General features: G+C 43.7%; 1 protein-coding gene across 3 annotated transcripts in view; it reads left to right on the top strand.

Moving 5' to 3' along the window:
* The window catches only part of PAPPA (pappalysin 1), a 644,537-nt gene that overhangs the window by 97,399 nt on the left and 523,176 nt on the right, over positions 1–23,962 (top strand). For all 3 annotated transcript variants that reach the window (XM_033961720.1, XM_033961721.1, XM_033961722.1), the window contains exon 2: positions 22,426–23,494. In XM_033961720.1, the coding sequence (XP_033817611.1) occupies positions 22,426–23,494 (1,069 nt within the window). The remainder of the gene's footprint in view (positions 1–22,425; positions 23,495–23,962) is intronic.

Below are 23,962 nucleotides of genomic sequence, written 5' to 3'. Positions count from 1 at the left end.
TCATTTTCAGAAAATGCTGAGAGGGATAGATAACTTCATTCTCAAATCTGGACATATATAAAGAAGCCACAGAGGGAGCCAATGTAGCACCCATGGCCAATCCATGGACTTGTTCAAAAAAAGTACCATCAAAATAAAAAAAGTTCTTTTCAATCACAAGTTTAGCTAGAGCAACAAGAAAATCCGTAGATATTCTTTTCTCATTTTCTTCTCTATGTTCTAATACATATTTTATAATTGAAATGGCATCACGTTGCGGAATATTGGTATAAAGGGCAGTCATGTCCATTGTAACAAGAAATGCTGACTCTGTAATATCTCCCAACTCTTCAAGGTGTCGAATCATATGCGAAGAATCTTGAATATAAGATGTAATGCGCTTCACATAGGGTTGCAGATGTTTATCAATCAATTGGGACAACGGTTCCAAAACAGAATTCTTAGTAGATACAATAGGACGCCCTGGTGGCGTTGTTAAATTCTTATGTACCTTAGGCAAAAAGTAGATATATGGAGTAGATGGATTTGGATTCATAAGGAATGTCCTTGTATTATGATCTATATAGGTAGAAGTAGTCATCAGATCAAGCTACATTTAAATGAACATAAATCGCATATACATACAAAAAATTTGCAAGCCCCAATGGTGGCCCACTGGCTAGAAGCTGGTCACAATATAACAGATATTAAATGGAGGGTTATAGATGTTATAAATGCTGGGTGGGAGGGTGGCACACCTAAATTTAGGCATGGATGTATTTATTCTATAACTAGGCGTGTAACTTAAAGGGGCATACACCCCCCGATCCGCCCTTGACCTACCCATTTCTGTGCCTCTTTTTATGACTAACTCAAAAACTATCACCCAAAGTGGCTCTGAAAAATATGCTACCCAAAATTATACAAAAATACCACTTATACTAGTGTTACACCCACATACACTTCTTTTTTTCAGTTTTCTTTTTCTTTTTCTATTTTATCTTAATTTTTTATCCACACTTTCAATAAACTTTTCTTTTCACTCAGGAAAAAGCCTCAGAGTAGGAGGCCACGCTCAGTCCAATCATAGACTTAGCTTCCAGCGTGGTTTTGTTTTCTCCAGTCATTGGCTAAAAAAACCTGAGACTCAATTTTATTACTAAATAGTCTAAAATATTTCTATATTGCTGAATTGTCTAAAAAGTTTCTGTCATAAATGTCTTAATCAATCTTAGCAAACGCTGCTTCTTTTATATCAATACTGGTTGTGGAAGCAACACTATTGTAGTTTGAAAAAGCTAGCAACCAAGCACTTATCTTATTTCAGCGTTCATTTTGTATGTAGTCATGCTATCAGTTCATTGCCGCTGCCTGCCAACGTTTCGCGGATAACACACTTAACCCGCTGCTTCAGGGCTACTGGCAGAAGCATTCAAGCATTGTGCTCAACTGTACATATGTTCTCAGCTGCACAGGAGTTTTTAGATAAAATTAAGATAAAATAGAAAAAGAAAAAGAAAACTGAAAAAAAGAAGTGTATGTGGGTGTAACACTAGTATAAGTGGTATTTTTGTATAATTTTGGGTAGCCTCTTTTTATGACTAACATATGAAATTTAGGCACGTAACTTGTAATTAATTCTAATTAATGCCAATAATTGTTGAAATGCCAATTATTGGCACTAATTGGTTTGTTATTCAATTAAATTGCATGCACAAATTGGGTGCATACCCAGATTTGTGAATGCAGTTTTCAGTGCTTTCTATAGAAATAGGGGGAACATGTCTTCGATCAGTGGCATTCCAAGATAGCCGAGTTTGCATGACATAGATTTGCATGCATTTCTTCTATATCAGTGGTTTCAAACTTGTGGCCCAGGGGCACCTGCGGCCCGCCAGTTACTATTTTGCGGCTCACGGCCTGTAATAGTGCTGTCTGTACTAGTGCTGCCCACTCTTTGCAATGTCCTTCGGCTCCCCCTCTTACCTTCAGATAATTACCGCAGCCTGCAGAGGATTGCCGGTGCTGTAGCGATCCTTGCAGGTTGCCATCGTCCTCAGCAGCATGTTCCCTCTAACACAATCCTGCCCCTGATGTCAGAAGAGGGGCAGGACCGCAGCAGAGGGAATGTGCTGCAGAGGCTGATGGCAGCCTGCAAGGAACGCTACAGCACCGGCGATTCTCTCTGCAGGCTGCAGTAATTAGCTGAAACTAAGACCGGGAGGTCAGGGGTGAAGTTGGAGGATACTGCAAAGAAGGGGGAAACATGCAAGACTTCGGGAGGGGGGGGATATTTATAAACTATAAAGAGTTTAACCTCATGCAAAATTGTAATTTCTTTAATAAGATATTAACTATTTTTTCTGCGGCCCTCCAAGTACCTACAAATCCAAAATGTGGCCCTGCAAAGGGTTTGAGTTTGAGACCACTGTTCTATATAAATCATTCTCATGCATATTCTGTGGATTGTCCTGAAACCCTTACCTATTCATTGATCTTGAGGGCTAAGAGAGAATATCACAGTGTTACACATTAAGATGAATGTATTGTTTCTTTAATTATTAAGGGCATCTTAAGTCTCCATATGAGCTTGGTAATCTAATCAGAGCCTTTTGCACTGCTGCACATCAGCACAGTGATGGGAAAAGGCTTGGCGATGAGGTTCCATTCATCACCACCTTAAAGCAGCCCTAGATTTTGAGTGGCAGCTTTAGAAGAAAAGGATGAAGGGGCATGTGCCATAATTTTCATCAGAAACTCAGGGCTACAGTGTAATACATGGAGAGGGCATTTTCAATATGACATCTAAATCCAATTTTAGATGTTTTGGGAACAACGTTGAAAAATCCAGTAGAGAAAATTACCATTTTCAAAACAGAAAACGTTTATCTTTTTGTTTTGAAAATGGCCATTTATTAGACTTGTTTGTCCTCTTTTCGAAAAAAAGTATCCAAATGAAAAATGCACAAAAAACAGCCATTGGGACTTAGGAGGGGCCTGCATTCTTACTAGACTGGCCACACAGACATCCAAACAGAGCACTGGGACACCCTAGGGACACTGCAGTGAACTGCACATAAAAGGTCCCAGGTACATATCACACCATAACTAACGTGACCATTTATTTTTTTCATCAAAAGGGACATCTATTAATATTGTCCTGCCCCCAACCTCACCCTAGCCACACCACCAATCCTGCCCTAGCCCCGCCCCAGCTCCGCCCCCAATTTATTCCATTCATTTTTCATGTACACGTGGCGGGGCAAAATCAAAAAAAGCGTCTAAGTCCCCTTTTGGCCTAAGTCCCTAAACGTTCAACCCAGAAGCAGGGAAAGTGTCCATAACCAAAACAAACGTCCATGTTTTGATTATGGCCTTCCTCTGCCTAAACGCCCAATCTCCACTACGTCTTAAACTACCCCCACAGCACGTCTACACTTTTTAGCCATAATGAAACAAAAACATGCCTAGGCCACACACGTCCAACAGAAGAGCTTTTAGGCGAAGGAGGAGCCAGTCCTTCGCCTAAAAGCTGGATTCTATAGCCGGTGTCTGTCAAAAACAACACCGGTTACGGAATCCCCCCCCCACAACGATCCAGGCAAGAGGGTGCCCAAGCCCTCCTGCCATGTTAAACCGCGACCCCCCCCCTCCCGACAACATCGGGGCAAGAGGGAGCTCAAGCCCTCTTCCCCCCCCCGACTCCATTGGCCCACAGGAGGGACCTAAGGCTCCCGGGTCTATTCTGATTGGCCCAGGCGCCTTAGGCCCCACCAGTAGGCGGGGCTTTGGTTAGGCTGGGCCAATCCGGCCCCATTCGTCGGAGGACTGCCTGCCGGACAGACGGGTTTGGCACCCATCTGTCCGGCCAACTTACCTAAAGATATGTGGAAGGTGGGTGGGGGGGGTCGTGGGGTCGCGGGTCGGCTGGGAGGGGGGGCCGATCGGGGGTTCTGGGGGGGTGGATGTTGGGGGGAGGGGGTTCGTCGAGGGCAGAAGGGCCTGGGATCCCTCCTGCCTGTAATGTAGTGGGGGGGTGAGGATAGAGGATCGACTGGGCCAGGAGGGCTTGGGCTCCCTCGGGGAGGCAGGATCGGCTGGGCCAGGAGGGCTTGGGCTCCCTCGGGGGGGGGGGGGGCACGATCGGCTGGGCCAGGAGGGCTTGGGCTCCCTCCTGGTCTGAACGAGTCGGGGGGGCACGATCGGCGGGGCAAGAGGGCTTGGGCTCCCTCTTGCCCCGATATGTCGGAGGTACCGCGGTTGGCTGGGGCAAGAGGGCTTGAGCTCCCTCTTGCCCCGATGTTGTGTGTGTGGGGGGGGAGTGATGCATCGCGGCAGGAGAGATGCCTCATCTCCCCTACCGTGATGCCATCACTCCTCTACGAGTTGCGGCAGTTCGGGTAGAAGAGTGATGGCATCTCGGTAGGGGAGATGAGGCATCTCTCCTGCCGCGATGGTTAGGTTGCCGGGCCGCTGAACTGATGGCGCCAACGGCCATCAGCTCAGCTGCCCGTTTTTCGGCACTTAGACTTGGTTTTATTTCGTCTAAGTGAAAAAGGTCTAAGTGCCGACTAAACTGTATTGGTTATACCTGTTGTACGCCTAGGTGTAGGTTGGCCCACATCCCGCCCACTGCCCGCCCTTTCCCCTCCTCTAAACACACCTCTTTTCTATCTGTGCGTTTAGAGGCAGGGGAAAGGCCTAAGTTGGTTTTAGATATGTCTAAAAACCAGCTTTGGTTATGGGTACTTGGATGATCAGGCTTTTTGATCGTCCAAGTAGCCACTTAGGACACTTTTTAGACGGTTTTTTTTTATTATTATTACCCCCATAATATCGTATTAATTCATAATGGTAACCATAAATTTTTTTAAAAACCACAAAGCATACTATATGCAGAGAAAATGTAAATTATCATTTATATTTGGGGGGTTTTCAAAGATGTCAAGGCAGATGACTTTAAAATATGCAATGTCACCTCAGTAACTATAGAAAAATAGACAAATATAGTACAGATATAAATTCTCAAAACAGACACATTTTGATAACTAAATTGAAAATAAAATCATTTTTCCTACCTTTGCTGTCTGGTGATTTCATGAGTCTCTTGTTGCGTTTCTTTCTGATTGTGCATCCTTTCTTTCATTTCTTTCTTTCTGCACTCAGGCCCAACAGTTGTCCCTTTCTATTCCCTCCCTCCTTCCTTCCTATGTCCTTAGTGCCCCCAGTGCCTCCTTCCTATGTCCTTAGTGCCCCTTCCTATATCCTTAGTGTCCTTGGTGCTTCCTTCCTGCCTTCCAGCCGTTGTCTCCACCCCCTCCCCTATGCTCTGGCATCTCTCCTTTCCTTCCTTCCTACTCCACCCCATGGTCTGGCATCTCTATCTCCTTCACATCTCTCCTCTCTTTCCATCTCTCTGCCCCACTCCATTATCTGGCATCTCTTCTTCCTTTCTCTCCTTCCTTCTTCCTGGTCTGGCATCTGTCTCCTCCCTCTCCCTCCATATACTCTGACATCTTTCCCCCTTCCATGGTCTGGTAGCAAATTTCCTTTCCCTTCCTCCCATGGTCTTGGCATCTCTTTCCTCTCCTCTCCCTTCCCTGGTCTTCCTTCTCCCCTCTCTCTCCACAATTGGGTGCAGCAACAGCACTTCCCTTCTCCTATCCCCTCCCCAATTGGGTGCAGCAGCAGCACTGCCCTTCTCCTATCTCCTCCCCAATTGGGTGCAGTAGCAGCTTTTCTCTTCCCCTCTCCCCCCCTTGGGTGCAGAAGCAGCAGATTTTCTATTCCCCCCTCCCCCCCTTGATTGCAGCAGCATCATTTCTCTTCCCATCCCTCCCAACAGCAGAGTCGAAAGCTTCCCTCCATCGCTGACCTATCTTCCATAGGTCAGCAACGGAGGGAAGCTTATAACTTGCTGCTCTTCCTTGCTTCGGGCCTTCCTTGTTGCCGGGTCCTGTCTTCGCTGAAACAGAAAGTAGGCAGGAGTCGGACCCGGCAGCGAGGAAGGCCCGAAGCAAGTTGTAAGCTTTCCTCCGTGTCTCCTTTAGCTTCCCTCCATCGCTGCCTGTAGTGAACTCCTGCTCCGAGGCTCGAATGTGTGCGTGTCGGCTTCCCTTCTCTTTTCCTCCCCCCCCCTGGGATGTAACTTCCGGTTTCAGAGGGAAGAGAGGGAAGCCGGCACGCACACATTAAAGCCCCAGAGCGTGGGTTCAATTTGAATTCTGGAGTCAGCCTGGGAAGGAACATTGACAGCAGCAGCAGGATTAGGGCGTGGAGAACACTGCGGGGGTTTGGCGCTGGACCAACCGTCCCCTTGTCCCCGTGCACAGTTTCAGGACGCTGTCCCTGAAAACCGGACATTTCAGCATCCTGAAGCGGTGGCTCGGGACAATGGGACGGTCGGTCCAATAATGGGATTGTCCCGTTGAAAACGGGACGTATGGTCACCTTAACCATAACCCCCTTACATTGTATGGTGAATCATCCAAAACTCATCCTAAACCTACTGTATCCAACTGTATACCACTCCAGTAGCCCTTATGCCTGCAGGTGTCACCAGTATGCCAGGGCTCAGACTTTCAACCACAAGTGTATTAGTTAGAGTGGGATGGGATATGGGCCTGGTTCCCCTTCTCTGCAGTCCACTGCCCCAACCACTAGGCTATTCCAGATACCTACTTGCTGCTATAAGTGGATTAGCCATAACATCTGAAGCTGTCAAATAGGCTAGTAGAAACTGGTTCATTTACATCTACATCATTTACATTTACATCATCTACATCATTTACATTTACAATGTTCCATTATTGCAGAAAAACTTCCAAATGATAAGTCTGCACTAATCCTGCCCCATACATGCCCCCAATATGCCTCCTTGATATTTAGATGTACTACAGACAAACAGCATAGAAAACCATCTAAAAACATATTTCAAAAATGACAATTTGAAAGTTTTAGCAAACTAAATATCCAAATGCCACTTTATACCAGGTTTTGGACTTTTTTCATTTTTAAAAATGAGTCCTGAAATCTCCTAGCAAGAGCCATGCTAAGTTCCCCACCTTGTCCATTTAGCTAGTGATGGATTTTCAGTCAGTACTTCCTCTAGCGGCTAGAGATCCCCTTATGTTGTTCACATATGGAACTATTTCTAGAATAGAGTTTAAAAAATGGTGATTTTGAACTAAACTGAATTTGAACTTTTTTGATTGTTGAGTTCATAAGGAAATAAAGGAATTTGATAGCTATCAACCACCAGTTATTGGCTGCTTCAATGTCAGAGCTCCAATTTCCCAGGGAAACAACCTCAGCACTATGGTTTTATTGAGAATCTCAAGGAATATACAGTGTTTGGGCTCTTTTATGAAAATCAATCTCAAACTCTCTTTTTCATGTTCAGAAGTATCATGTAAGCTTCAGGCTGGTCTTGAAAAGGTTTTGAACTGAGTGTGCCCTACAGATGTACAATATAAACATATTACCTTCCTAACCCGGGGATCTCTCTTCCAAAAGAAACAGGAAAAGGGGGAGATGAGAGCCCCTTGCAAAATACAATTATGCAGAAAAAAAGGCCTGTTTCAAAACTCTAAACTTTTCCTATCAGAGGAGCTTTTTTCCCTTTCCTTTTTTTTTTAAAATAGAGAAAATACAGTAAGCGCTCATGTAACCTCTGCTCTGTTGACACTAGACCACACTGTTAATGTGTGATTGTTAACAGATGCCCGTTGTACAACTTGCTCAGAAACTAGGAAGGAAAAAGCATTGTTCATGGTGCTGGGGAGCAGGCCACCCCAGCTTTTCAAATATTAGCCTGTTAAGGTTAATCAAATGTGAGTTGCTCTGACATGGGCTTTAAATGCTAAGCATAGGATCATGTTGGTGGGAGGATAGGGAGGTATAAAAGCAAGTAGGGTTCTAGTACTCGTTTCATATGGTAGTTCCATACTCTAATGCAGGAGTGCCCACACATTTTGGGCTTGCTAGCTACTTTTAAAATGACCAAGTCAGAATGATCTACCAACAATAAGGGCTCCTTTTATCAAGCTGCGGTAGGGGTTTAACGGGCGGAATACCGCACGTTAAACCGCCTGCTGCGCTAGTCGCTAACGCCTCCATTGACGAGGCATTAGTTTTTTGGCTTGCCATGGGGGTTAGCACGTGATGAAATGTCCGACGCGCTTACCCCCATAGTGCACCTTGATAAAAGGAACCCTAAAATTTAAAAAAAAACAAAGCACACTGTACGCAGAGAAAATGTTAATTATCATTTATATTCCGGGTTTTTTTCAAAGAGGTCAAGGCAGATGATTTTATGCAGTGTCGCCTCAGTAACAACTATACAAAAATAGACAAATATACCCTCTCCCTTTTTGTTAAACCGCAATAGCGGTGTTTAGCGCAGGGAGCTGCGCTGAATGCCCCGTACTGCTCTCGACGCTCATAGGTTCCCTGCGTTAAAAAACACAATTGCATTTTAGTAAAAGGGGGCCATAGTATAAAATATAGACAGCAGATATAAATTCTCAAAACAGACACATTTTGATCACTAAATTGAAAACAAAATCATTTTTCCTACCTTTGTTGTCTGGTGATTTCATGAGGCTCTGGTTGCACTTTCTTCCAATATTTCTTCCCTTCTTTAAGCCTCCTGTGTGCTTCCTCTTCTCCAGACCTCATTCCCTCCCCCAACTTTTTCATCCTCTCTCCCTGACCTCTCCCCTTTGTTTTTCCCTGCCCCCTTCTTTCTTTCTGTCTCCCTATCCCCTTTCTTTCTGTCTTCCTGTCCCCCCTTTCTTTCTGTCTCACTGCCTGCCCGTTTTCTTTATTTGTCTTTCTTTCCCCCCTGCCCCTCCCCCCCCTTAAGCCATCACCATCGGGGAACAGGCCCCCAAGCCACGGCCACCGAGTTCTGAGCTCTCCCTGCTTCCCACCCCATGTAAAATGGACAGCAGAAGCACTGGGCCCATCAGCCTTCCCCCCCCCTCCCCCTGATTTCAATTCTGACATCGGAGTGGAAGTTCTGGGCTAGTCAGTCAGCGATTGGCTGGCCCGGAACTTCCTGTCCGATGACAGAATTGATGTGTGTGTGTGGGGTGGGGAAGCTGGTGGGTTCGGCGCTTCTGTTCTGTTTACAGCATCGGGAAGCAGGGAAAGCGCGAAAGCAGTGCGAGTCTTTCACGGAACCTGGGTTGGGCTCCGTGATCGACTTACGTTTCCTTCGAGATCGACCTTTTGGGCGCCCCTGCTCTAATGCCTCAGCATCAAAATTTTTCTATCCCATTCTACAATATGTCTGTTTAGTGAAGTTTTTCTTTCCTTTGTATTCTTTGTACCATATTACTAATGATTTAATTACATATTTCATTTCAAATATATTTTAATCGTGAGATACCACACATTAAATGTCCAACTGAGTGATGTACAGTAAGGGGCTCCTTTTCAAAAAATGGAGACTTCCAAAAAACAGCATAAACCAGCACTTGGATGTCCTAATCTCCAGGACGTCCAAGTGCTGATTTTTGAAACTGTTTTTCTGGATGTCATGCAAGGCGTTTTAGCCACTGAGCATCTAAAACTCAAGGGAGGCATGTTGGAGGCATGTTCTGGGTGGGATATGGGCGTGCTTAGACTTGGACATCTTGCGGCAATAATCAAATGTTTACCAAGACGTTCTGGACAGAACTTAAATTTCAGGAGCTAGACCTGTTTTCAAAGTGTCTAAGTGCAAACTGACCAGATGACTACTGGAGAGTTTAAGTAATGACTCCTCTCCCCTCCCCACTGGCCACTGACTTCCTTTCACTCCCTCAAAATCTGACTGGAACAGCAGCACCTGGTATGGGAAAGCCTAGTAGAGCATCACATAGGTGTCTTAAGTATCCTGGTGAGTGGGCTAGTGAGCCATAGGGAGGAGGACCGAGGCCCATAAGCCACTCTTCCATTTATGGTGGAAAGTGTGAGCTCACCAAAGCCCTACTATACTGCCATATAGGTGCCACCTGCAGCCATAAGGGCTATTAAGGTGGTAGGAGGGTATAGTAGGTTTGGGGGGAGTTTCGGAAGGCTTGCCATACATTATAAAGGGGTTATAGTGAGATGTGCTTCTAGCACTGTTTATGTGAAGTTCACAGCAGTGCCCCCTAAGTTTCCCTAGTGCTCTGTTCGAATGCCTATGTGACCGGTTCATTACAATGCTGGTCCCTCCTATGTTCAAATGGTCTGGATTTGGCCGTTTTGAACTTGGCCGTTTTTGAGGTCGAAAATGGCAAACATATTTATGCGTCCTAAGATTGGCTGTCCTGGTGGCTAAGACAGCAAAGTAGATGATTTTTGAAAAAAAATTTGGACATCTAGTGGTTTCAAAAATGGATGTTTCTTCATCTTGACTTTTGGACATGTTGTGGGAAATGTCCAATGTCGGACTTAGATGCACTATCAAAAATGGCCCTCCAAGTATTCAATATATAATTATGAGGACAAAGTAGAAAATTGAGAAAGGGGAAGAATATGCAATACATAAAGGACAGATAAAGTACATTACATTGCATTATATTATATTAAAAAAGATCTTATAACTTGCAGTTTCCATTCAGGTTCAACATGACTAACAATAAGAGCAACTAGAGAGTAACTAGGAATTAAACTGAAAATAAAAATTATTATAAATCAACACAATGAAAAAAGACGCTGACTAAAATGCCATCAGATTTCTTATAATCATTACAGGCATAATACACATTTTCTAAACAAAAAAGTTTTCAATAATTTTCTAAAGCAAATATAAGCTGTAGTCCCCCTAATAGATGAAGGAAGAGTGTTCCAGATTAGTGCTGCCTAGTAGGGTAATGAATTGACTAACATTTTATGAGATTTTATGGATTTTGGCGCTGGAAATCCCATTAATAGCTTCTCTCTCATATTCCTTGATAAACCTGAAAACTGTTGGAAATCATCTGCCATATATGAAGGTGATTCTCCATATACAAACTTATAAACAAAAACACAGACTTTAAAATGTAGCCTAGCTTCAACTGGGAGCTGATGTAATCTTATCTGTAGGGGAGTTATTGAATCATATTTAGATACAGAACAAATCAATCTGAATAGTTCAACGAATATATCCATCTTGTAATCCAGGTCCTAGGTAGGGCCCAGGCCTTCTAATGCAGTGTTTCTCAACTTGGTCCTGGAGTACTCCCTTGCCAGTCAGAACATAAGAACATAAGAACATAAGCAGTGCCTCCGCTGGGTCAGACCATAGGTCCATCCCGCCCAGGAGTCCGCTCCCGCGGCGGCCCGAACAGGTCACGGCCTGTCTGAGTCACCAGAAGGGGCCCCCTTGCCACCTTGGTTTCCCATTGAGTCCTATCTTCCCATCGAAGTCCTAACCCTCCGGTCTTGCACATGCACGACCTGGTTGGATTTCTATACTTATTACCTGGTTAGCTTTCTATATCTGTGTTACATCCCAGCACCTCTCTCAGTATCCCACGATCCCCCTATTCCTCAGGAATCCGTCCAATCCCTGTTTGAATCCTTGTACCGTACTCTGCCTGATCACTTCCTCCGGTAGCGCATTCCAAGTGTCCACGACCCTTTGTGTGAAAAAAAACTTCCTTGCATTTGTTCTGAACCTATCTCCCTTCAGTTTCTCCGAATGCCCCCTCGTGCCTGTTGACCCCTTCAGCCTGAAGAATCTGTCCCTATCCACCCTCTCTATGCCCCTCATGATCTTGAAGGTCTCTATCATATCTCCCCTGAGCCTCCTTTTTTCCAGAGAGAAGAGCCCCAGCCTATCCAACCTCTCGGCGTATGGGCAGTGTTCCAGCCCTCTTACCAGTTTCGTTGCTCTCCTTTGGACTCTCTCAAGTACCGCCATGTCCTTCTTGAGGTACGGCGACCAATATTGAACGCAGTATTCCAGATGTGGACGCACCATCGCTCGATACAATGGCATGATGACTTCCCGCGTCCTGGTTGTTATGCCCCTCTTTATGATGCCCAGCATCCTGTTGGCTTTTTTCGAGGCTGCTGCGCACTGTGCAGATGGCTTCAGTGATGCATCCACCAGCACACCCAAGTCTCTCTCAAGACTGCTGTCTCCCAACAATGCCCCTCCCAATTTGTAGTTGAACAACAGGTTCTTTTTCCCTATATGCATGACCTTGCATTTTTCCACGTTAAAGCGCATTTGCCATTTGTTTGCCCAGTCTTCCAGCTTGTCCAGGTCCCTTTGCGGGTCCTCACACTCCTCCCTGGACCTAACTGTGCTGCACAGTTTGGTATCGTCTGCAAATTTTATAACCTCGCACTTTGCCTCCTTTTCCAGGTCATTGATAAATATGTTGAAAAGTAACGGCCCCAGCACCTATCCCTATGGCACACCGCTCGTGACTCCCCGCCAGTCAGAGTATTGTCCCTTTACTCCGACCCTCTGCAGTCTACCCGACAACCAGTGCTCGATCCATCTGTGCACATCCCCTCCCACCCCGTGGTTCCACAGCTTCCTAAGCAGCCTTTCATGTGGCACCACAGGGTGGGAGGGGATGTGCACAGATGGATCAAGCACTGGTTGTCGGGTAGACTGCAGAGGGTCGGAGTAAAGGGACAATACTCTGACTGGCGGGGAGTCACAAGCGGTGTGCCACAGGGATTGGTGCTGGGGCCGTTACTTTTCAACATATTTATCAATGACTTGGAAAAGGAGGCAAAGTGCGAGGTTATAAAATTTGCAGACGATACCAAACTGTGCGGCAGAGTTAGGTCCAGGGAGGAGTGTGAGGACCTGCAGGTTTTCAAGATATCCACAATGAATGTGCATTAACTTGATTTGCATACTCTACCTCCATTATATGCAAATGTCTTTCATGCATATTCATTTTGGATATCTTGAAAACACTGACTGGCAAGGGGGTACTCCAGGACCGAGTTGAGAAACAACTGTTCTAATGTATTATTTAAGTCTTGCTTATTTGAATGTTCTTTCAAAGAGGTAGATTTTTAAACCCATCTTAGATTTAGAGAAAGAGGGTTTGAGATGTAGGTGAACTGGCACGGCGTTTCACAGTGATTGTTCTGTTACACTGAACAATGTGTTGCAAGCATGGTCAAAGCAAATTGCTGGAATGTTGGAGTACTGAGCAGCAGATCATAAAGTCTTATTTGGTACAGATGAGTTTTAATGCAAAACAAATGTGGGAAAACCCGAGTCTTGTATCTTGTGAATCATAGTAAGGAATTCTGGTGTCGGGTCAAAAGTGCGCCGGGACAAAGGCGCGCGCAGACAATTGAGCGCAGCGCGGAGGTGCGCACCGCACAAAATTACTGTTTTTACGGTTCCGACGGGGGGGGACGTGGGGGAACCCCCCCACTTTACTTAATAGAGATCGCGCCCCGTTGTGGTGACATTGTGGGTGGTGTGGGGGGTTGTAACCCCCCACATTTTACTGAAAACTTAACTTTTTCTCTGTTTTTAGGGAAAAAGTTAAGTTTACAGTAAAATGTGGAGTGTTACAACCCCCTAATTGGTAGCTAATTAGTTATGTGATGGTGGGGTGTCACATACTGAGGAACATGGTACATTAAAAGGATAAGTCTGTGACAGGATGTCCAGGATAAGAGTCTATTTTAAGCCTATTCTATAAAGAAAAGTAGCCCCCTACATTTATTTATAGAATACAAATGCAATACTAATGCAAGTGACAGAAAACATACCTATATATAAGGTACGAGCAATTATACCACTCCCATTATAAAATTCACACTTAACAGTCTTCCAGTGACCTTTAGAAAATTTGTCCCTTTGTGTCTGTGAGAACAGTGCTTAACATGCATAAGTCTAGGTGTTGCTGGGGCTCATTTTCAAAAAAGAAAAATATCCCAAAAGTGGCAGGGCATTTTTCTTGTGAAACCTTTCAAATCACTATTTTCAAAACCCATTTTGTGGACGGTTTTTCTATGTTCATCTGCAATGTGTCCAGATCTCAAAGTGTGTGTGGGGGAGGGAGGGGAGTTAGAGGCATGTTTTGGGTGGGATGAGGGAGGGCTGATGATTTGGACTTTTATTTATTTTTTTTAATTCTTTATTCATTTTGAAAACTTACAGCAAGCGTATAGGAATATATCATTAGTAACAACAATAACACTTGTAATTCTCAAATAATTCTAAAAACATAAAAATTATATCCCATCCCACCCACCTTCTTTCAAATATTATAATCAATTATATCATAAATATAATATAAACATATAATTTAGTGAAATTTCCAGAAAACTCCCCCCCACCCCCACTATGTGTACATATATTCATCCAAGGAAAATGATGTTTACTCATTACAATATCGTTCCAAAGGCCCCCAGATCTTTATAAAATTATTAAAGTTCCCTTTCTGTATTGCAATTGCTCTTTCCATCTTAAAAATATGGCATACCGAATTCCACCAAAATGCATAATTAAGATTAGTATAATTTTTCCAGTTATTGGTGATATGCTGAATAGCAACCCCAGTCAAAATTAATAATAGTTTGTTATTATGTGCTGATATTTGACTTTTTTTCCTCATAGACATGCCAAACAGAATAGTATCATAGGATAATGCAACATGGTTTTCTAATAGACAATTTATTTGAGTCCAAATTGAATTCCAAAATAATCTTATACAGGGACAATGGTAAATTAAATGATCAAATGTCCCCGCTTTCAGATTACAATGCCAGCATTTATTAGATTTAGAGCTATCTAACTTTTGTAAACGAACAGGGGTCCAAAGCGCTCTATGAAACAAAAAGAACCAAGTTTGCCTCATAGATGCTGATACTGTACATCTCATTCTCCAAGACCAAATTCGTGGCCATTGAGATGCAGAAATTTGCTGCTTAATCTCAATACTCCAAATGTCTCTAAGACCGTTTTTTGGTTTTTTATTCATATATCCAGATATTAATTTATACCACAATGCAAATTTTATTTATTTTTTTTTTTTTCAATAATGGAACATTGTAGAAAGCGTCCAGGGAATAATTTGAACATTTGAGGCTAAACCTATTTCAGTAACAAATAAATGCCAAAAAGGTGACCAGATTGGCCAGATCACCACTGGAGGACTGAAAGCATAATCCCCTCACACTCCCCCAAAGTCACTGAAACCCTCCCACCCCCTAGATATATGAATGAAGAAGTACATACCTGCCTGTATGACCGTTTCAGATATTATGGCCAGTTCTATTAGAGCAGCAAACAGATTCATGAAGTAGCCGAGTAGTTGGTGCAGTGGTGGACTATAAAGATGGTGACCAAGGCCCATATCCCATTCTATCTGGAACATGTGAGCCCTCCAAAACCCACCCAAAACCTGCTGTACCTACATATACTTTAGGTGATATCTGCAGGCATAAGGCTATTGTTGTGGTGTAAATTGGGTACAGTAGATTTGGGTGGGTTTTGGAGGGTTATGGTGAGATATGTACCTGAGATAATTTATGTGAAGTTCACTGCAATGCCCCCTAGGATGCTCCACAGTTCTACTGGGATGTCTGTGTGGCCAGTCTACTAAAAATGCAGGCCCCCCTCCTACACCTCAGTGGCTTATTTTGTGCATTTTTTTTTTTTGGATATTTTTTTTTTCTCTGTGTGTGTGAAAATTATTCAACAAGATAAACGCACTGTGCTCAAACACATCTAAGAAATGACATTTTTTTAAAAACTCGGTTTAATCATGATTATTTATGCTATGCTTCTTTAATGTAATACTGAAATAAGCACACCTGCCAATGCATATTGGTTCCCACAGGTCTGATTTGTTTCCACTTGACTGATCTAACTTACTATGATTTATACAAAGCAGTGAGTTCTCGGTCTTCAGATCTTTCCTAAAGTTTTTGTAATTTAGGGCTCCTTTTACTAAGGGCTCATTTTACAAAGGGGCTTTAAGGCCTTAAAGCATGAAATAGTGCGCGCTAAATTGCTGCGCGTGCTAGCCGCTACCGCCTCCTCTTGAGCAGGCGGTAGTTTTTCAGGTAGCACGCATTATAGCGCGCACTAATCTGGTGTGTGCGCTAAAAACGCTAGCTTATCTTAAGGTGTGCAAGCGTTTTTAGCACATGCAGGATATTACCCCATGCTATGCAGCTAGAACTAATGCCAGCTCAATGCTGGTATTAAGGTCTAGCGTGCGCGGCAATTCAGCAAGCGCTATTTCGCGCGTTAATGCCCTAACGCAGCTTAGTAAAGGAGCCCTTAATGTCAATTGTGGCAAATGTGTATTAATGAAGCTAGTTCAGCTTTCACACAGCTATAGTACTCAAAGAGGGTACTTCAGCATAAACCACTGTACATACCGTATTTCACTTTTATATTTAGTGGTCCAAAGTTTCTAGTAAGAAAGCCAGTTTAGGTAACCTTTTTTTAAAAAATTGAAAATGTGCCACCTTACCCAGTTCTATATGAGTTCCAGGTACAAGTATTTTGCTTCCATAGAGATCCCATTATACAATACAATATAATATCAAAATCTTTATATTCCACTACAAACCAAATGTTTCTGTGCATATTACAAGAGTTTGCTAGCCACTCTAGGGAATTTAAACAAAAGTTTTACAATGAAGTACAGTAACATCAAAGTGGATCATATAGACTTTTATTTTTTTAAAAAAACTTCTTAAAAAGAATTTTTTTTGTTTCGTCCTGAAAATGAGGCAATAAGATTCCAATCTGACATCAGGGGTGAAGAGCAAGGCACCGTGGTCAAAGGTACAGCCTCAACACCCTGGAGCTGTAGTATCAAACTCACACTGCTCCCTGTGACCTTGAACAAGTCACTTAATCCCCCCCATTGCCCCAGATACATTAGACAGATCATGAGCCCACCAAGACAGACAGGGAAAGATGCTTGAGCACCTGAATAAATTCATGTAAACCATTCTCAGCTCCCTTAGGAAAACAGTGCAGAAAATTGAATAAATAAATATTTTTCTGAATTATAAGAAAACATTGAATCATGCATTCTCTTAAATCTAAGAGATTTCATGGTTGGAAAATGTAGTAGCAAAACAGTCATTGAGAGCCAGATTCTATAAATGTAAGCGCCGCTCAGCACGCTTGTCAATCAAAAAACAGCACCATTTATACAATCACAACCAGCGGCACCTAAGCGGACATAGGCATCACTAGGTATCTTAGACAGAGGTGCCACTCCATTAGGCCAGCTTTTCACTGCCAATGTTGAACACTTAATGATACCTAACTGTGCTTTTTCACTCTCTGGAAACTTCGATCCATTCGAGCATATTTTGATATGTTAGCATTTAGAATCCTGGTACAATCCCTCGTACTGAGTCAACTTGATTACTGTAACATCGCCTATTTAGCAATTTCCCAAAAGAATATGCGACAATTAGTGCAAAATGCAGCGGTCAAACTGATTTTCGGGCTGAAGAAGTTTGATCATGTGACACCTTACTACCGACAGCTGCATTGGCTACCGATGGAGGCATGCATAAAGTTTAAGTTTGCGTGTTTCTGCTTTAAAGTACTCTATGGTCTAGCCCCTAAATACATAACTGACCTTTTCTCCTTTTCAGCCAACAGCATGGTGCATTCCAAGGACAACAAATAGATGGCAGACTAAGGGCTCCTTTTACTAAGCTGCGGTAGCGTTTCTAGCGCGCACTGCAGATTAGCGTACGCTAATCCCCATGCTACACGGAAAAACTAATGCCAGCTGAATGGAGGTGTTAACGTCTAGTGCGCGAGGCATTGTAGTGTGTGCTAAGCGCGCGAAAAAAACGCCAGTGCCACTTAGTAAAAGGAGCCCTAAATATGGCAAATAGACAGAAGACCTTGTCAAAGGAGTTAATGGACCAAGACTAAGATATTTAGAAAAATAAAATGTCCTGATACGAAGTTAGATAAAAAATATTTTATTTTCACTTTAATGCTTGAAATATATTAACTTTGCAATATGTATCTCTTATATCTTATTACTTTGCTCAGTACAGGAGAAAATATAATTCTTTTTATGCTTTTCCAGCTTCACATTGCATAGGGCAGTGTTTCTCAACCCTCTCCTGGAGTCACACCTTTCTGGTCAGGTTTTTATGATCACCACAATGAATATGGATGAAACTAGTCTTTAAGCCCGTTACATTAACGGGTGCTAGAATAGAGTGTCTGTCTGTCTGTCTGTGTTTCTTTATCTCTCTCTCCTTGGCCGCTGTCTGTGTCCTTCTGTCTCCTCCCTCCCCCCCGAGCAAAGCTGTCTGCCCCAGCACACACCTCCCACCCAAAGCAGCCCCTTTTCCCTCTCCCTATCTCTCCATGGCCCCTTCTGTCTTCACCCCCAGAGTAAAACTGTCTCTCACCAGCACACCTCCCCCCCCAAAGCAGCCCCCTTTCCCTCTCCCTATCTCTCCATGGCCCCTTTCCCTCTCCCTCTGGCCCCCTGAATTAATCCCCCCTGAATTAATCCCCCTGCTTACCCTCCCTCCATCCCGGCGTCTTCTGGCCTGCTTCTCTTCAAAGCAGGCCGCGATCGTGGTGGCCGGCCCCAGTGAACTTCGCAGGCCGCTCCCCAACCCGGAAGCATACTCCCCCCCGATGCGATCCCGTGCGTCAGAGGGAACGTGCCACCGAGGCCGGAAAATGGCCCGCGAGGCCCGTCAAAGCTAGCCACAATCGCAGGCTGCCCCAAAGAGGAGGATCAGCGGCAGCAGTGGTGAGCGAGGGCGGGAGGTATGGGCCAGCTTGCTTCGGGTTGGTGAGGTGAGGGCGGGAGGTCTGTTGAGCTTCCTTCGGGTTGGTGAGGGCAGGAGGAGGGAAGTGGCCAGAGTAATCATTGGCCGGGTTCTAAAATGGAACACGGCCACGGATCACACACCACGGCCGCAGTAATCATGTTTTTTTAAAAGCGCATGCGCCACTAACCTTTTATTATATAGGATAGGTTTGCATATAAAGGATGTAGGTTATAGGTATGCCTTAAGAATAGCATGTAGGTTATAGGTATGCCTTAAGAATAGCATTGAGAAGCCCTGGCATAGAGTCTGGCTTCTTGGAGTTGCTATTTTAAATGTTTATCTGCTCATTTTTAATCTGTGATCCCTTATTCAGTGGTTGAGTTTTCCCAACAAACTGGATTGCACCAGTATATTAGTGTTTTCGAACCTGATGAGAGTATTTGGAGGGCTTCCTTCTCCTAGATCGTATTTTTGGTGTGTAAGTTTTGGCAGGTAGTGCTGTTATGGTATGGCAGGTATACTATAGGCTCCAATTGCATTTTCTGTAGGATTTTGTATTACTTTGGTATATTCCTGGCAGTGGAGGGAAGCTGTATGACGTTCAATTATAGGTGATTAAAGGTTCACTTATAAGGCAACATGGGTTGCGATCATTGCTTTAGTAATCAAAATCTTGGATGGAAACTCTGTGAGTCTGAGTGCCTGATGCGTGTGGGCAGAGTCCATCATCCTTAACGTGACCATTTATTTTTTTCATCAAAACGGAACATTTATTAATATTCAGTCCCGCCCCCCAATCCCGCTCTAGCCCACCCCAATTGTGCCCTAGCTCCGCCCCCAATCCCACCCTAGCCCCATCCCCAATTTCTTCCATTCATTTTTCATGTACACACAATATCTTATTATTTCATAATGGTAACCATAAAATTTTAAAAAACACAAAGCACCCTGTACGCAGAGAAAAATGTTAATTATCATTTATATTTGGGGGGGTTTCAACGATGTCACCTCAGTAACTATAGAAAAATAGACAAATATAGACACATTTTTATCACTAAATTGAAAATAAAATCATTTTTCCTACCTTTGCTGTCTGGTGATTTCATGAGTCTCTGGTTGCATTTCCTTCTGACTGTGCATCCTATCTTTCATTTCTTTCTGCACTCAGGCCCAACAATTGTCCCTTTCTATTCCCTCCCTCCTTCCTTCCTATGTCCTTAGTGCCCCCAGTGCCTTCCTATGTCCTTAGTGTCCCCAGCGCCTCCTTCCTATGTCCTTAGTGCCCCCAGTGCCTCCTTCCTATGTCCTTAGTGCCCCCAGGTCCAGTGTCAGTTCTCCTTTGTTCCAGGTCTCCCTCTCTCCCTCCTCTGTTATGATCTTGCCTCTCTCTGCTCGTCCTCAGGGGCTCTCCCCCTCTGTCTGCGCCTCCCAAAGTCCTGCTTCTGCCTCCTGTCTTTTTCCCCTTTGGTCCAGGCCTTTATCTCTCTAGTCTTTCTTCTACTTACAACCACCCCCCCTTCTCTGCCATTTTCTCTCCTTCCTTCATCCCTCCTTCCTATGTCCCCTCACTGCCTTCTAGCCTTTGTCCCACCCCATCCCAAAAAGCCTAACGGCCTACGTCCCCCAAAGCCAGTCTGCCTGCCTACCTTCCTCAGAGCCAGCCTGCTTGTCTCTCCCAAAGTCAGCCAGTCTGCCTGCCTACCTCCCCCAGAGCCAGCCAGCCAGCCTACCTCCCCCAGAGCCTGCCTGCCTACCTCCCCCAAAGCCTGCCTACCTACCTCCCACCCCCAGAGCCAGCCAGCCTGCCTGCCTACCTCCTTTCTGCCCCTCCCCCCAGAAAACAAAAGCCTCCCTCCAGGCCCAATTTAAACTTCCTCCCCGGTCCACCGCCGCTGCTCATCTGCTGACACTACTCGCACCCGGAAGCCTTCTTCCCGACGTCAATTCTGACGTCGGAGGAGATGTTCTGGGCCAGCCAAGCAGCGTTGTCCCCGCACACAGCTTTGGGAAGCTGTCCCTGAAAACGGGACATTTTGGCGTCCCGAAGCTGTGTGTGGGGACAATGGGACAGGGGATCCGAAAACGGGACTGTCCCATTCAAAACGGGACGTAAGGTCACCTTAATCATCCTCTTTTTCTCTCATATCTCCTTGGTTCCCTTTTTATATCCATTGGTTTGATCTCAGGTATCTGCAGGAGAGTGGAGTTCTAGGCATGATGGTCCAAGCTCTTCTGTGACTCATTTTCCTGCTATCAACACCTCTTCCACCTTGTTCAAAGCTGTTTAAACCACACAATGTTCCATAGAACTATATGGGCAACTATGAGGTTCAAACAGTTGGGAGAGCTGGGACAGCTGGGAGAGGCCCTGGAGACAGGAGGAACACATTAGAGAAGTGCTGGGCTCAAAAGGCACTGGAGACGGGAAGAATGCACTAGAAAAGTTCTGGGCTCACAGTGCTGGCAGCTCTGCCTTTCTGCTCTCAGCTGGGATTGAGATTTTACAGGAAGGGGACCAAAGAACATGTAGGGAAGTGGCACATATGCAAATGTTGACTCCCGAACACTACACTAGAGACTGACTCTATGCTACGTCATAATTCTGCTTTTTTAAAAAAAATCAGAACCGTAATTCTATGCATACCAGTAGGTAAAACCAGGCCCATATCAGCCTGACCAGCAGAGGCAGTAATTTGACAAGCCTCTTCAGACTACCAATTGAAAGTTGGCTACCTTATGATGAAGGCACAGCTTTTCTGATGCCATTAAAACATACTAAATCTATGTGATATTTCCTGTATTTTTATTTTTTTGGGTTTTATGAATTCATGGTGCGTTTGGCTATGCATTATCAGAAATCATTGCATTGGAATGTGTTAAAAGTCACTGGAAAAGGCAAAGTATTTTGGTCTTTACTTTCCCATATTACAACTTATAGCAAATCTTAGCCTTTGCTTAAACATAAGGATGAGGCCTACTAGCTATAGCTGTGAGCTAGGAGTCTGAAGAATTCTGAAGTCTATTAAGTTCTCTCTACTGAAGAATTACTTTGCATGCAATTCTGACAAGAACAAATAGACCACAGACAAGTTTTGGTGAACCACAAGATATATTTGCAAATAATTATTTATAAATCATTTTTCATGTGGTTCACCAGCACTGTGGCCTCCTCCCTCTTTACATAGTTGCCCATAATGTATGTAATCACTCCTAAACCGCTTGATTTCTATTCCATTTATTGAAATGTAATAATGATGATAAAATTCCCTTTTCAGATACTGCTATAAAGATCAGATCTTAAAAACTGTAGCCAGAATTTACACTCCAAACATCTATATGGATGTTTCTGTAAAATTGGGAACATGTTGGGATGAAAGGTGCTTAGCAAAGCCAACTTAATACTCTACTTCTCAAAATTGCTGAAAGAATGAAAACAATGGAGCAGACATAGTGCACACTTTTAAATTGATTTCTTCAGTAATGAAATCTCCATTTTTTTAACCATTGTGTCTGCTCCATCATCTTCATTCCTTCTGCAAACTGCAGACTATTTGCCGGTCTTTTTTTTTTGTTTTTTGACTATCTCAAAAGTGCTTCAAAATTTTCAGATAATATAATGCCTCTGATCTATATTGACATTCAATGATATTTTTACTTAACTATGTTCTCTCATCCTTATTTATACATTGTTTCTTTTTTGGGGGCACATAGGACTATTTGACAAATGTTCTTACACTTCCCGTGACAGAGGATGGGTCCTGGGGATTCAGAACATAAGTGAAGAGGGGAATAGAGATCCTCGCTATTTCTTCTCTTTGAAGACGGATCGTGCCCGAAAAATGACCGCCATTACTGCTCATCGCAGCTACCTTCCCAACCAATGGATATATCTGGTTGCCACCTATGATGGGCGCCTGATGAAACTTTATGTGAATGGTGCCCAAGTGGCAATAAGCAGGGAGCAAGTTGGTGGTATCTTCAGCCCTTTAACGAGGAAGTGCAAAATCCTTATGCTTGGTGGGAATGTCCTGAGTCAGAACTACAGGGGCTATATAAAACACTTAAGTCTCTGGCGTGTGGTACGCACTCAGAAAGAGATAGCAGTCGACATGGAGCAGGCATTTGATAGACTGGATGCCCCTCTACCTCATATAGTTATTCAGGAGAACTTTGAGAATGTGAAAAGCACCTGGTCCCCCATGAAGGATGGCAATAACCCTGAAACTGAAAACAGCTACCAACATAATTCCCTGCTGGACACCAATCTTGAGACCCCTCTATGTGGACAGACTATTTGTGATAATTTAGAGGTGATTGCAAGTTACAATAAGTTCCCAAGCTTCCGTCAACTTAAAGAGGTCCGCTATCGAGTAGTAAATGTGTATGATGATAACCAGCAGCATCCAACCGTAAGCAACCAGCAAATTGAAATTCAGCATAAACATTTGATTGAGGCTTTCAGCCGCTATAATATTTCCTGGGAACTGGAGGTCCTGGTAGTAAAAAACTCCTCTCTACGGCAGCGGCTCATCCTGGCTAACTGTGATATCAGCAAGATTGGTGACGAGATGTGTGATCCAGAGTGCAACCACACCTTGACCGGCTTTGATGGTGGGGACTGTCGATCTTTACGGCAATGGTCTTTTACCAGGAAAAAGCAGACTAGTTTATGTGACATGGATTATAATTATGAACAATACAACTTTGATGGTGGAGACTGCTGTAATCCTGACATTACCAATGTCACCAAGACATGCTTTGATCCAGATTCTCCACACAGGTAGGCATCAAATCAGACTGTTTCCCCTGAAGTATAATTGTGAGCAGTTTTCATGACTTTTTCTAACTAGCATGCTCCTGAATAATCTGTTTCAGTATAGTTCTTGTCATTCTACTGAAAATGTTTCAGATGCTGATCTATGACAATCAAGGGGGATAAAGTAGATTAATTTCAAGGGAAAATTAAAGCTTTGATATTAAGGGATGCCACATCTCTCAATACTCAGGGTAAGAACCACTTAAATTGTTCTTTACATAAAATATTTTAAGGCCAATTTAAAACATTCCAAATTTTAATTCAAATTTACTTTTTTTTTAACTCTTTAAAAAAAATCTGGATTGGCATTACCGAGGGTTTTTTATCTTATTCTTTGAGTCCACTGTCTACTGTAAAATGTAGTATCCAAATTGAAGCATTAAGGGCCCCTTTTACAAAGCTGCAATGGGATGCTACCACCATAGGAATTGA

Source organism: Geotrypetes seraphini, chromosome 10, assembly GCF_902459505.1.
Source record: "Geotrypetes seraphini chromosome 10, aGeoSer1.1, whole genome shotgun sequence".
Lineage (NCBI taxonomy): Eukaryota > Metazoa > Chordata > Amphibia > Gymnophiona > Dermophiidae > Geotrypetes > Geotrypetes seraphini.
This window is presented reverse-complemented; position numbering and strand designations above follow the sequence as displayed.